Here is a 12,508-nt window from a genome sequence, read left to right on the forward strand (position 1 = left end):
TATTCATCTTCAATAATGATTAAGAAAATATATTTATATTACAACAATTTTTAAATATTTTTGCTTAGTATAAAATGCTGCTAAATTAGATACAATTTATTTATTTATTGACTTGCCACTGTGCAACCTTAGCTAGCCCAACTGTTGTGCCCAAGCTATTAATAAGCAACTATATAATATGTTGACGTTCTGTGAGAATAAAATTTGCTAGCCATATTTTAATTTGTTAAACAAAATGTAGTTTAGGGCTTAGTTACTAATTTTGAAAAATGTTTCAAATCAGTTGTTAATTAGCTGCAGCAACATGAAGCTCGCACTCCTTGGCCTGTTGCTTTGCCTTGTAATTGTGACTGCAAGTGCAGATTCTACAATTGAAAACCAGCCACGTATTTAAGTTTACTTGAGAAAAACTCAATTCATATTTAAAGCAAACTCATTTGCAGGGTTTTGCAAACTGATTGTTGACGTGGGTCCTTGTAATGGAGAATTCGAAAGGCATGGCTATGACTTTATTTCGAATCGCTGCAGAGCTTTCATATACGGCGGCTGTGGTGGCAATCCCAATCGTTTTCATTCGGAAGGCACTTGCCGTCACTTTTGCCATTTAAGAGACGAAAATGACAAAACCGAAAATGAGACGACACAAACGTACGATTCGAATGAAGATGAGCTGATGGAAACAACGCCTGGCAACGACGACGAATAACCAATAACCAATATATAGTCGTAAAAAACTAATTTGCTTAGTGCGGAAGTTTGTTATAACGCCCACAACAACAACAACAAGTTGCGTAGCTAATGCAGCGGAACTAAACTATAAACGCCCCTAACTTGTCGAGAATTTGAGCTTTAGATCTTGTGTGTTTGGTTTTTAAGCTAGCGCACATTCTAATGACTTTATTATTGCTGCCGCTGCACCCACATGATGACGTCAGGGGTGCGGCATCGTCGGCATCGGCTTGCAGGCCTTTTAAGTGTGTGCAGGCTGGGCCAGGCCAAGTCGGGCCGACTGTATATCAGTTGACTTTTCCAAAGCGTTGACAATTATTTATGGTAATAAAAAGCGTTAAAGCTGCCCCAGACCCAACGCTGCTGCTGCAAAGCTTTAGTCCACATTATGTGCAGCGCCTAATTGCAGCGCTCTGCTAAATAAAAAAAAAAAAAAAATAGTGTTAGAGTTGCAATAAAATTTTATTAGTTCAGCTGATTTGGTGGCATGCAGATTTCGCACGCGCGCGCGCGCACGTTGCATATTGAAATGTTGAAACGTCATTGAGTGCAGCAGGCAACATTTTAAGCATGCAATTTATAATGCAGCCCATTACAATTCGGCATAACACAGCGGGCTAAGCGTCCAGTTCATTGTCAGCCAAACAAATGGCCAGTGTCTCATTAATGCCACACAATGGAGGCAGCCAACGGCGACGGCGACGGCAACGTCCCGCTGTGTCCAAAATATGCAACATTCATCAATCACGCGGCGGCAACGGCGGCGGCGGCGGCTGCAGGAATGAGAATGAGTTCACGCGCTGCACTTGAGGTCGACTCAAGTGGCCAAAGCGGATAGCGGTTTGCGTTTGCGTTTGGATTGATTTGCTTGGCGCATTTTCAAGTCAATTACACATATTTGTGGCATTTGTGGCAAATCGCGCCGCCACCAATGCGGTGGGTCGACCAACCAGTGCAATCGACTGTAGGTGTTAGCCTCTTTGTCTGTCTGTCTGTCTGTTTGTCTGTATGAATGTTTGTCTATTTTGCTATGTTTGGTTATTCCTGCTTTGTTGGTTATTTGTTATGGGGCATGCCACAACAAAAGCTGCATGTGTCCGCCCACAACTGCGCTGTGGTCAAGTGAGTCATGTTGCCCCAGCCATGCAAGCCATTATTCATGCTCAATAACATGGCCCAAAATATATGTTCTGGCATTTGTTGGGCCAACCTAGGGTTAAATGCCAAACGCTTAGCCATAACAGCTGAGCCGCAAACTCCGCACGACCTCAACGCAAAGCTTTGGCCCAGACAGCCAAGCAGCTGATAAGAAAGCTCGCGCAGGGCGCATGTCTAATTATCAAGAGAGGGAAAGCGAAAGAGAGAGAGAGAGCAAAAGCGCTGCGCTCTCTCTTAGTGCGGGTGAGAGCGCGCGCGCATTGATAATCAAACAATAAAACGCTCAGAAAAGCAAAGACAATAAAGTGATGAGTTTTTATATACCCTGTAAACAAAAGAGTGTGAAGTACAATAACAAAAAATATATAAAAATTAAATATAAATTGGTACTGCATAACAATTTGTAAGTATGTATTTTTATTTAACTTTCTTTGACACTTGAAATACAAGACTTCAAATTATAGTTTATTAATTTTGGCAATCACTTGAATGCGTTTAAAAATTAAATGAGAATTATTCAATTGCAATTGAGCAACAATTTGTAATAAATATTTGTATTTAGTTTTCTTTGGTAAAGTGCAATTGAAATATAATTTAAAAAAATTTATATGTTAGCTAGTTTTGCTATCGTTTAAATGCAATTAAATATAATTATTTATAGCTTAATCAATTCTCTGCGTCTTTTTGTTATTCATATTATAATTAATTATACTTATATAATGGACCAAAGAAAGTTGCTGTGACCAACACTACTATGCTTTAAATAAATTTACCGATCGCATATATATTTATATACTATCTATATATAGCAATGTCAACTAATCCCTTACATTCCACACATTCGTATTTGTATTTTTATTGCTGACAACTTAGACAACATGTTGACAATATTTGCTTTTGTTTTAGCAACTGCTGCTCGAGTGCCTGTTGTGGCGCTCTGGCATGCAATTAACAACAGTTCAACTGGCATCTTTTACAATTGTGACAAATGTTATCTGCCTGGCTGGCATGCATTGCGTATACGCGCTCTCGCTCTCTTCAGAGTGAAGCAGAGAGAGTGTGCGTAGAGTTTCGCGCATCAAAATACGTAAACAAAAGCGTACGGCTGGCAGTGTAAATAAACAGAACACAAAACGAAATTTATATTTGTTCTCACATAGCTAATGGTTGTCGCTCTCACTGCGGCGACTGCTGCTGCTGCTGCTCGCTCTTGTGCCCGCATACAACAATCAAGTGAAAGCGTTGAGCTGAGCGTAGCCAAAAACTTATTGTCTGCTATTGTATCTACAACTTTCATTAGCTGAGCGGCGGCAGATACACACGCATACAAATACTACGACGACTACTACTACTACTACGACAAGGCTGCTTACATTGCAGTAGAGCAAAGTGCACGGCGCACGGCAGCTGCAAAGTGTTGAGAGAGCGCCCAGAGCGCGCAGTGTAAGAGCAAAAAATAAATATATATATATGTATATATAGTAGAAATTCTTACGGAACTTACAGAGCCCAGAGTCAGACACTCAGTGTCGTCGCATTGAGAAATCAACGTCAAACCGCGTCGTCGTCGTTGTCGTTGTCGTTGTTGTCGTCAGTACGCGCTTGGTATTCAAACGCGGGCGTAGCAAACTCATTTCGTAAATGGGAAAAGTGCTAGAGACGCTGCAGACGACAGACGTTAAAGTTAAACGCGCGGGCAGCACGGCAGGCAGCAGCAGCAGCTAAATGAAATGAAATTTATTAAATTAAAAAGAACGTGAAGACGTATGTGTAAACCCAAATCTGAATGTGCGAACGGAAGTGAAAAGTTACAAGCTGCATTTGGATACACACCAGGCAGCAAAAACACATACATACATACATATCTATGCATATGTATACAACAAAACTAAACACAGCTAAAACGACTATAAACTAACACAAGGTAGATAAACAAATGTATTAAAGTGCAGCTAAAAAATGCTATAGCAATTAGCTTTTGTGTGTGTGTGTGTGTACCACGCCTTATGCTAATTGCTACATTTTGTTGATATACTTATTTCGCAAAAATTTCAACCGGAAATGCGTGGCAGACTGACGCCAAAATTGTATCAAGTTACATATTAAATTGAGTTTTTTTTTTTTGTTGTTGTCTGGCCATTTGCCAAGTGACTTATCCGCATATGCGGGGGGGGTCAATATCCTTTGACCCAATTATGAACGCCACTATAAGCTCATAAGCAAAGCAGCCAATTGACATTTTTTACTTAACTCGTTGTGGTTGTTGCTCTTGTTGTTGTTTTTGTGACAGCATCAAGTCGTTTATAATGTGCTTCAATTTCCGTTGCTTTATGTATTTGTCTGGCTTGCAAATGGACTAAACGTTAACCCCGCAACCCGCTCCCTCTCTATGACAGACACGCCTTAACGTTTGCATGCAAAGGCATAAAAAAGCACACACAAGTCAAAGTTGCGTATAAAGTTGTAAAAGGCGCTGGTGGGTGCGGCAGGACTCTTTTATGCAAGCCAAAGCGTTGCTCTCTCCCAAGCACACACACACACATACATACGCTCACGCTCTCACTCTCTCTCTCTCTCTTTTTGGCGCTGGCTCGCTTGTGCGCTGCTTCTCCAGGACGTGCCTAACCTACCTTTTGTTGAATTTGCTAGTAGCACAATAAAAATATACGTATGTGTGTGTGTCTATGTGTGTGTGTGCGTGTTTAAGCAGGTGATTATCTGTTGCAGTCTCTTGTATTTATCTCATTGAGGCCCAAGTGACAGCAAAGCTCCCATCGCCCCCAATGGGCAGACAGACTAACGTTGCGTACAATGGCCGCATTAAATCAAATTCAGCATAAATTCAATTACAACATTAATGCTATGCCTGCATGTAATTGAATGCTTAAATTGACTAAAGAGCAATCAAATTCAAACAACTGCAGACAAACAAAATTTAAATAGAATTTATAATTCCTTAATTTAAATACAGATTGTTAAAAATAGTGCAAGAATTGAATTTCAAACCTATTCATTCAGCACATTTTATTACAGCTCTGTTAAAATGTTAGGAGCTTAAATATTGCAGCACTTTTGAATTTATAATTATAATTTAATATGCGGCAAGCTACGTTTTGCAGCCACTGTGCTCTTGACACATCAAACACTCTTAACTGTATTTAAACGCACTTCATCAAGCGAAAGATGTTGACTCTGCCTCGACGTCAATCCCTCATGAGTGCTTTAGCGCCTGGGCTGTTAACGTTTTTCCTTTTCGTCGTCAGCGCTTAATGTGGTTCAGTTTTGGGGTTGCTGGCAAGCCAAGTCATTAGAGCTAAAAGCTGGTGGCCACAAAGGCTGACGGCATTTTAATGAAGCACACTTTAGACTCATAAATACATTTGCCGCGTTCACAACTTGACTTATGTACCCAATTGCAATTACAGCTAAAACAAAATGGGCAAGGATCAGGAGTTTCTGGAGGCGGCGCGTAATGGCAACATCGGTCACATTGAGAAGGTGCTGACAGCCAAGGGCAAGCGCGCGGGTCCATTGGCCAGTCTGCGGCGTGGCACTGGCGTCAATGTGCAGGATAGCGGCGGCTACTCGGCGCTGCATCATGCCTGTCTCAATGGCCATGAGGATATAGTGCGACTGCTGCTGGCGCATGAGGCGTCGCCCAACTTGCCCGACTCACGCGGCTCCTCGCCGCTGCATCTGGCCGCCTGGGCAGGCGAAACGGAAATTGTGCGCCAGCTGCTAACGCAGCCGTATCGTCCGGCCAATGCAAATCTGCAGACAGCAGAGCAGGAAACGCCGCTGCACTGCGCCGCTCAGCATGGACACACGGGTGCGTTGGCGCTGCTGCTGGCACATGGCGCCAATCCCAATATGCGCAACTCACGCGGCGAGACACCGTTGGATCTGGCGGCGCAGTATGGTCGTCTGCAGGCGGTGCAGATGCTCATACGCGCACATCCGGAGCTGATAGCGCATCTCAGCACAGAGGCGCTGTCGGCGCAAAGCAATCATCGTGCCTCGCCAGCATCGCCCACGCGTCACATCTTTCCGCACACCTGTCTGCATCTGGCCAGTCGCAATGGTCACAAGAACGTGGTGGAAGTGCTGCTCTCAGCTGGCGTTAGTGTCAATCTGCTAACGCCCTCGGGTACGGCGCTGCATGAGGCAGCGCTTTGTGGCAAGGAGAATGTGGTGCGTACGCTGCTGCGCGCTGGCATCGATCTGGCTGCCACAGATAATGAGGAACGCACAGCGCTGGACATTCTGCGCGAGTTTCCACCGCATGTGACTAAGCATATTATTGCAGTCATCAACAGTACGTATGCGTAATATATAGGTCTATGTTGAAATGCATAAGTCAGCAGCGCTATGATTAAACTAAACTCATGCAGAGCTGCTTTTATTAAGAAATTTATAGCACTGCAGCTGTATAATAGGCATTAATAATTGCTTCATAATTGAATTTCAACAATAATAATAGGCTGATTCATGAAATTGTTTGAGTTGTAATCAAAATTCCAATCAAATCGTTGCAATAATCAAAAATAAAATATTTAAAGTTTCCATTTGGCTTACTAATGTGATATTATATTGAGAATCAATGCACAGCTGGCATTCTAAGTTTGTAAAATTTGTTGTCATAGTCATACTTTAAGTTTTTATTATAAATTTAATCTAACAACATTTATTTTTGCTTAAGAAAATTTAGAAATAGTCATTCTTAAATATTAAATGTTATATTTCTTATAGATTTTCGCCATGAAATGGACACCGATGAGGTCGATGAGGTCATTTATCGTCAGCATGGCTCAGCGGCCACCGGGCGTGGCAGCAAGCAAACTCAGTCGCAGCACAATCATTACCATCTCAACTCCAATAACCATTTGCTTAACCACTCGCACTCCATGCAGCAATCCGGCTACAGCAAGCAGCGGCTCAGCGCCGGCAATGGCGGTCCCTATAACGGCGGCAAGTCGCTGGACAGCGCACTACAACCCGACGATAGATATTATCATGAACACAATGCGCATTCGCCGTTGCACATACAGAGGTAAGTGCCACAAGTGCCTAAACATAAGCCACAAGTTTAACTTGCCTTTGCTGTCTAATTTGCAGCGATATGGGCGGCGTCTATAGCGTGAGTCCTTCGTCCTCGCTGAGCAGCTTTGAGCCTGCCTCAGTGTCGCCACGCTCGCGCTGCTCCACTGGCGGTGGCACGCAGCCGCTGCATATGAGCACCTTTGCGCCCAGTGCTCCGCCCAAGAAGCCACCACGTCGCAACATTAACATTTCACCCACACACGCAGCAGCGGGTCAGCAGTTCAGCTATAGCTCGGCCTCCAGTCAAGCTGCGAGCGCACAGGGCGTGCGTCGTGCCGCTACCAGCGCCAACGATAGTCCCTATTCCCATCAGAGTCACGGCAGCGTCGGCGGCATGAGCTTCGATGAGACGCAACTGCGCGAACGGCAACGCAGCGATCGTCTCTACGCCAGCGCCAGGCAAAGCACTCGCTCCAACACGGACGGTGGCATGAGTCTAAGCTCCAGCAGTAAGTTTAGCACAGTCTTAATCCAACTCTTGCTTATGTTGTTGTTGTTGTTAACACAGATGACATGCTGGATCGTCAATGCAGCAGCTCTGAGTTGAACAGCGAGACAAGCGTGCCAAACTCAAGTGGAGAATCTCCAGCTTCAGCGGCTGCGAAGCGTCCAGTGCCAGCTCAGCGCAGCGCTTCAACCAAACTCTCCAAGGAGCTGCTTAAGAACTGCGAGAGCGCCACACTCAAGTCATACAATCCCAATCGCAAGCTCAAGCGTAATCGCAATAGCTGGTGAGTACTGTTAATAATATTAAATTAATTTAAATCAAATTATTCAATTAATATTCTTAATTGCATGCGAATTCTTTTGTCAAACAAATTTTGATTTAAGCTCAACAAAATATTTGTTAACTTATACTTTTCAAAAGTCATTTTAGTGCTTTTTATTATATTTGCCATTCTGTTATTTATGAAATGTACTGAATTGTTAAAAACTTTTCTTGTGATATAAAGTTTGACTTATGCTCAATAAAATTTGTTTAATTATAAAACTTTTTAACAAATATTTAGTTTTACTTTTACATTTGGTGTATGGTATTTATATAATAATTTAATTTAGTTTGTTGTTGCTTGTATTAATCAAAAATGTCTTTTACTATTTCCAAAGTTCCTTAAGCGTGGCTGACAAATGCGAGAGCACTGAGCAAAACTGCGATGCCAAGCAGCAGCTGCCCAGCAGTCCCACACACTACAAGCAACCACCGACGCCGGATCATCCACCACCCAGCTCCAGCCAAGCGGAGCGCACCATTCACGAGCGCATACGTCCGCTGAGTCAGGAGTATAAGCGACGCTCAGCGCTGTTGCAGCTGCAGGCAGCGCAGCAGCTGATGATTGAGACAGGCTCCTCGCCATCGAAACTGCTGCCGACGCTGAGCACGCCTGGCTATGACTACGATGATACGGTGACGGTGGTGCCACGTTGTCCGGCGCCTTCTTCGGGCTCGCTGAGCTCTAGCATTAGCTGTTCGGATCACAGTCTCTCGCATTCCACCGACTATGTGGAGGAGTTTGTCAGCGATGTGCCGTTTGCGGGTTTGCTCAAAGGCGCCAGTCAGCCAGCTGAGCCGAAGCAAATGCCACAGCTGCAGCTGATCGAGTCGGCGCCACGTGTGCGTCCACCGATTGCCAGCAAGCCGCAGCTGCCGGAGCGCAAGTTTATCAAGCCGCCCACAACGCCCACGCAACAAATTGTGGAGGAGAAGCTGGAGACAAACGGCAATGGAGAGCATAAAATAGCGCTAAAGTCACCTGCTAAGTCGCCAGCTAAGTCACCAGCCAAGTCGCCTGCAAAGTCGCCCAGCGGCAAATCTATAACACGCAATCCTTTAAATCTACTAAGTCCCTTTAATGCGGAGGAGGCACGCAAGAAAATCTCAGAGATTATTGAAAACTTTGGCAGCGGCATACTCAATACCAACATAACGCCCACGCATGACATTGAGCTGGACTTTGAGGATCTGGAAGTGCCAGCGGAGCGTCGTGAGCTGGCGCTGCGCCTACGCAATGCCGGACTGCTGCATCTGGAGCGCATACTCTTTGAGAATGGCTATGATAACTACAAGTTTGTGGTAAGTTTATAAATAAATGCGACACTATATAGATTAATATTTATGCTCTGAACAGCATAAAGTGTTTGAACAGCCGGATATACCTTTGCTGCATATACCGGAACGCGATGCAGCCAAGCTGCTGCGCTTTGTAGAGACTTTACCGCCAGCGGAGTTTTTGCCGCAGGTAGCAATGCGAACGCAGCAGGAGAACAAGCAGCCGGGCGTGGCAAGCCTGCAGCAATGGCTACAAAGCATTGCTTTGCCCGAATATTTGGAGTTCTTTAAGTAAGTTACAAGCACAATAAGCAAATGAAATTAAACTTAACTGGCTGCTGCTCTTAGCAAACATTTGTACAACACCATTGATAGCGTCTGTGGCGTCTGGGATGTGGAGCTGCAAACCGTGCTGGAGATTAACAAGCTGGGACATCGCAGACGCATTTTGCAGTCCTTGGCGTACATAAGGCAAATGCGCGAGGGTAAATCGCAAAAGACACCGCTGGGTGAAAGCAACGAAACAAACAGAATGACAACGAATGGCAATGGCAATAGGGAGGCGGCCGCCAGCACCTCCAGTCAGCCCAACACAAATGCTGTAACGCATCGCAATTCAATTACTGGCTATCGCAAGAATCGCCCAGCACCGCCGCCACCAGCACCACCTGCACAAAAGGCAGCCAACGTTACAGCTGCACCACTCAAAATACGAGCACCCTCCGAGCTGCTGCTTGGCCTGCCCGCCAATCTGCGCAGCACACAATGGCGCCACTCGGCCCAAACGCTGCTCAATGAGCATATTAAATACGAGGTTCAGGTAAGTCACATCCACACACACACACACACACACACACACACACACACATACTTAAGCTCATAAGCAATTGTCTGATTTGTGTTTAGTACCTTGGCTCAACGGTTGTGAAAGAACTGCGTGGCACTGAGTCCACCAAGAAGTCTATACAAAAGCTCAGAGCTGCCAGTGAGCCGCCCAGATGCGCAGCTGCATTAACGCTGGCCATAAGCCACCGTGGTGTGGAGTTCATAGATGTGGAGGGAAAGGTAAAAAGCGTAGCTTACATTGCTTATCAATTGCTTACAATTTATTTTTATCAGAACATTATATGCGAGCATGAGATACAAAACATAAACTGCGCCTGCCAGGATGGCGAGGATCTGCGTCACTTTGCCTACATTACCAAGGAGGAGGAGCTGCACTATTGTCATGTTTTTCAAGTGCAGAGCACAGTGCGTATACGTTATATAACAGACTTAATTGTTTATTAATTTTGTGACGCTTGCAGGATTTGGCCAGCGAGATTATTTTGACGCTGGGTCAGGCCTTTGAGGTGGCCTATCAGCTGGCGCTGCGCGATGGCATTGCCACAACGCCCGCTCTGCTGCTGGACAATGGGATGCTGCAGGGCGAGTTTTGCGGCGGCAACAGCACTGGCTGCGTCGATGGCAGCGGCGGCGGCGTGGACAACAAATAGAGCCAGGAGCCGGTCAGCAGACTGGCCCAAACACAAGCCGAGGCACTGGCAAGCATATCGCAGCGCAGTCGACGTCTGTGCAACAAATTGTTCTGCCTGACCAACTATGGGGCGCTGTTTAAGCTCTAGGCAGCAGCTTTTGGTATATAACATATACAATCCTAGTCTTGATGCATTTGAATGTTTTTATACAAAAAGCCAACTACAAACAAAATATTGAACAAAAAGACTTTTAACATAAAAGGCACAATTTTTTAACAATCAACAATAGCGCAAATGAGATTCAATAATACAAATTCGAGCAGCATTTGAACATTTTTCATAATATTATATACAAAATGGAAATGCCTATTGCATTTATTTAGCAAATTATAACGATAACGAAAGATTTATTGGCACATTACTATATGTATAATGTTGAATGCAATGAGAATGCATATCTGGCAAATCGGCTACATATATACTAAACTATATATATTATATGGGAATAAATGCGTGTTGTTATATAATTTTAATAAGCATAATTAATTATACAAGAAACTAAACGAATCTAATCAAATTTTGAATACAACGCATAGAAGTTATAAGCAAATCAAATGCTTACAAAATATATATACAAAATTAATTGTCTTTGTTTAAGATCAAAATTAACATACATATATTATTTAACTAGTTTAGTTTTGTTATTTGCATTATTTGATTTTGATTTGATGAAATTGATTTGAGGCAAAGCCTCAGTGTTGTTATCGTTTTGCTTTTAAATTAAACTTAAACAACAATTTAAAATTTTTCCATTTTAAATGCATATGTGCAATGCTTTAAGTGTCAGCCTGCTTTATGGTACAACAATGTTTATAAGAAGTACCTATTCATAAATAAAATATATAAATCTCTATATATACATACATACTATATATGCTAATTGTGCATTTTCGAAAAAACGTTTGTTACGCCACTTGCACTACGATTCTGAATAACATTTTCCAAAATAAAAACTATTATACATATTGTACGCATATACTCGACAGTCTATCGCATAAATAATAAAATTTAATAACAACTAACATACATGCAAAACAAATATAGTCTAAGCAAACATGTTTAAGCGCCAAAAAATACAAATCAACTAAATGTAAACCTGATTTGTCATCGTCAAATTGCATAAACAAGTTTCATAAAAATTAACTAAAACAATTTTCAAAACACACAACTCACACACACACACACAAACACATATATACATGCAAAATTAACAAAAATAAATTAGTTTTGAACCAAATAAAACACATTCTCTATATGAACAAAAACTATTACATGCATAAAAAATAAATAATAAAAACAAATAAACTGTGTAATTAAATGAAGCTCAACTCGTGTTTATCTATTTCAACTGCCACTGGGGTCAGTGTGCAACATTTAAGCGCAGATGTCAATTAAATTGCACTTTCCCACAGGCAGGCGCCCCACTTGCCACAAATTGAAGCCGGTTCCGAGACTAAATTGCGTTAAGCATTTGTTCAAACGCATATTAATTGGCCAAACAGCAAAATCGCTGGCAAGCCATGGACGTAGTCAGGCGCTGATAGAAAAGTAAGTAAAAGTGTTTGGGCGCCCCCCTAACTGACTACGCTCATGCTGGCAACGACATCGACACCGAGACTGCAATTTCAGCTGCAATCATTTCAAAGACGCTGTGGCACACGCATAAAACGCATTAATGTTGATGCCTCAAATGTGGCCAGCAGCCGGTTGCACGTTTGTGCTTGAAGCTGCCGCATCGCGATGCTTAACGGTTTAAATTATTGTCTTAGTCAGCCATTTGTGGCATAGACACAGCGCTTAGCACAATTGTTATAAAGAGTAAATTAAACAATTGTAACAATTACAATTGAAGCTACTAGTAGGCAGCACTTAATGTACTCAATCAAATTAAATAAGTAACTATTAAGTAAACTTTATAACTGCCTGCTATTGTACT

At 42.9% G+C, this 12,508-nt stretch overlaps 2 protein-coding genes across 3 annotated transcripts; both read left to right on the forward strand.

Moving 5' to 3' along the window:
• The first annotated feature begins 304 nt into the window (after positions 1-304).
• LOC108601479 (kunitz-type serine protease inhibitor PPTI) lies at positions 305-901 on the forward strand. Its single transcript, XM_017989378.1, has 2 exons — positions 305-386; positions 444-901. The coding sequence occupies exons 1-2, from the start codon at positions 305-307 to the stop codon at positions 704-706; spliced, it is 345 nt and encodes a 114-aa protein (XP_017844867.1). The 3' UTR covers positions 707-901.
• A 2,549-nt stretch (positions 902-3,450) lies between these two features.
• Positions 3,451-11,022, forward strand: LOC108604505 (ankyrin repeat and SAM domain-containing protein 1A). Of its 2 annotated transcripts, none has more exons than XM_017994003.1 (11): positions 3,451-3,811; positions 5,313-6,202; positions 6,637-6,937; positions 7,003-7,436; positions 7,496-7,718; positions 8,095-9,058; positions 9,114-9,325; positions 9,383-9,854; positions 9,941-10,099; positions 10,154-10,285; positions 10,342-11,022. In XM_017994003.1, exons 2-11 carry the CDS (start codon positions 5,323-5,325, stop codon positions 10,528-10,530), a joined length of 3,966 nt encoding a protein of 1,321 aa, XP_017849492.1. In that variant the 5' UTR covers positions 3,451-3,811; positions 5,313-5,322; the 3' UTR covers positions 10,531-11,022. The 2 variants fall into 2 exon arrangements, with proteins under 2 accessions (XP_017849492.1, XP_017849493.1); XM_017994004.1 differs by having other exon boundaries at positions 10,154-10,289; positions 10,342-10,477.
• The last annotated feature ends 1,486 nt before the right edge of the window (positions 11,023-12,508 follow it).

This window comes from Drosophila busckii, chromosome 3R (assembly GCF_011750605.1).
Source record: "Drosophila busckii strain San Diego stock center, stock number 13000-0081.31 chromosome 3R, ASM1175060v1, whole genome shotgun sequence".
Classification (NCBI taxonomy): Eukaryota; Metazoa; Arthropoda; class Insecta; order Diptera; family Drosophilidae; genus Drosophila; species Drosophila busckii.

What these genes read in the sequence shown, in the direction of transcription:
- LOC108601479 (XM_017989378.1), top strand. Translation starts at nt 305, where the DNA reads ATGAAGCTCGCACTCCTTGGCCTGTTGCTTTGCCTTGTAATTGTGACT. An exon ending in TACAATTGAAAACCAGCCAC is followed by an intron (nt 387 to 443) that starts GTATTTAAGTTT and finishes ACTCATTTGCAG; the next exon opens with GGTTTTGCAAACTGATTGTT.
- LOC108604505 (XM_017994003.1), top strand. Translation starts at nt 5,323, where the DNA reads ATGGGCAAGGATCAGGAGTTTCTGGAGGCGGCGCGTAATGGCAACATC. An exon ending in TATTATTGCAGTCATCAACA is followed by an intron (nt 6,203 to 6,636) that starts GTACGTATGCGT and finishes TATTTCTTATAG; the next exon opens with ATTTTCGCCATGAAATGGAC. An exon ending in CATGAGTCTAAGCTCCAGCA is followed by an intron (nt 7,437 to 7,495) that starts GTAAGTTTAGCA and finishes TTGTTAACACAG; the next exon opens with ATGACATGCTGGATCGTCAA.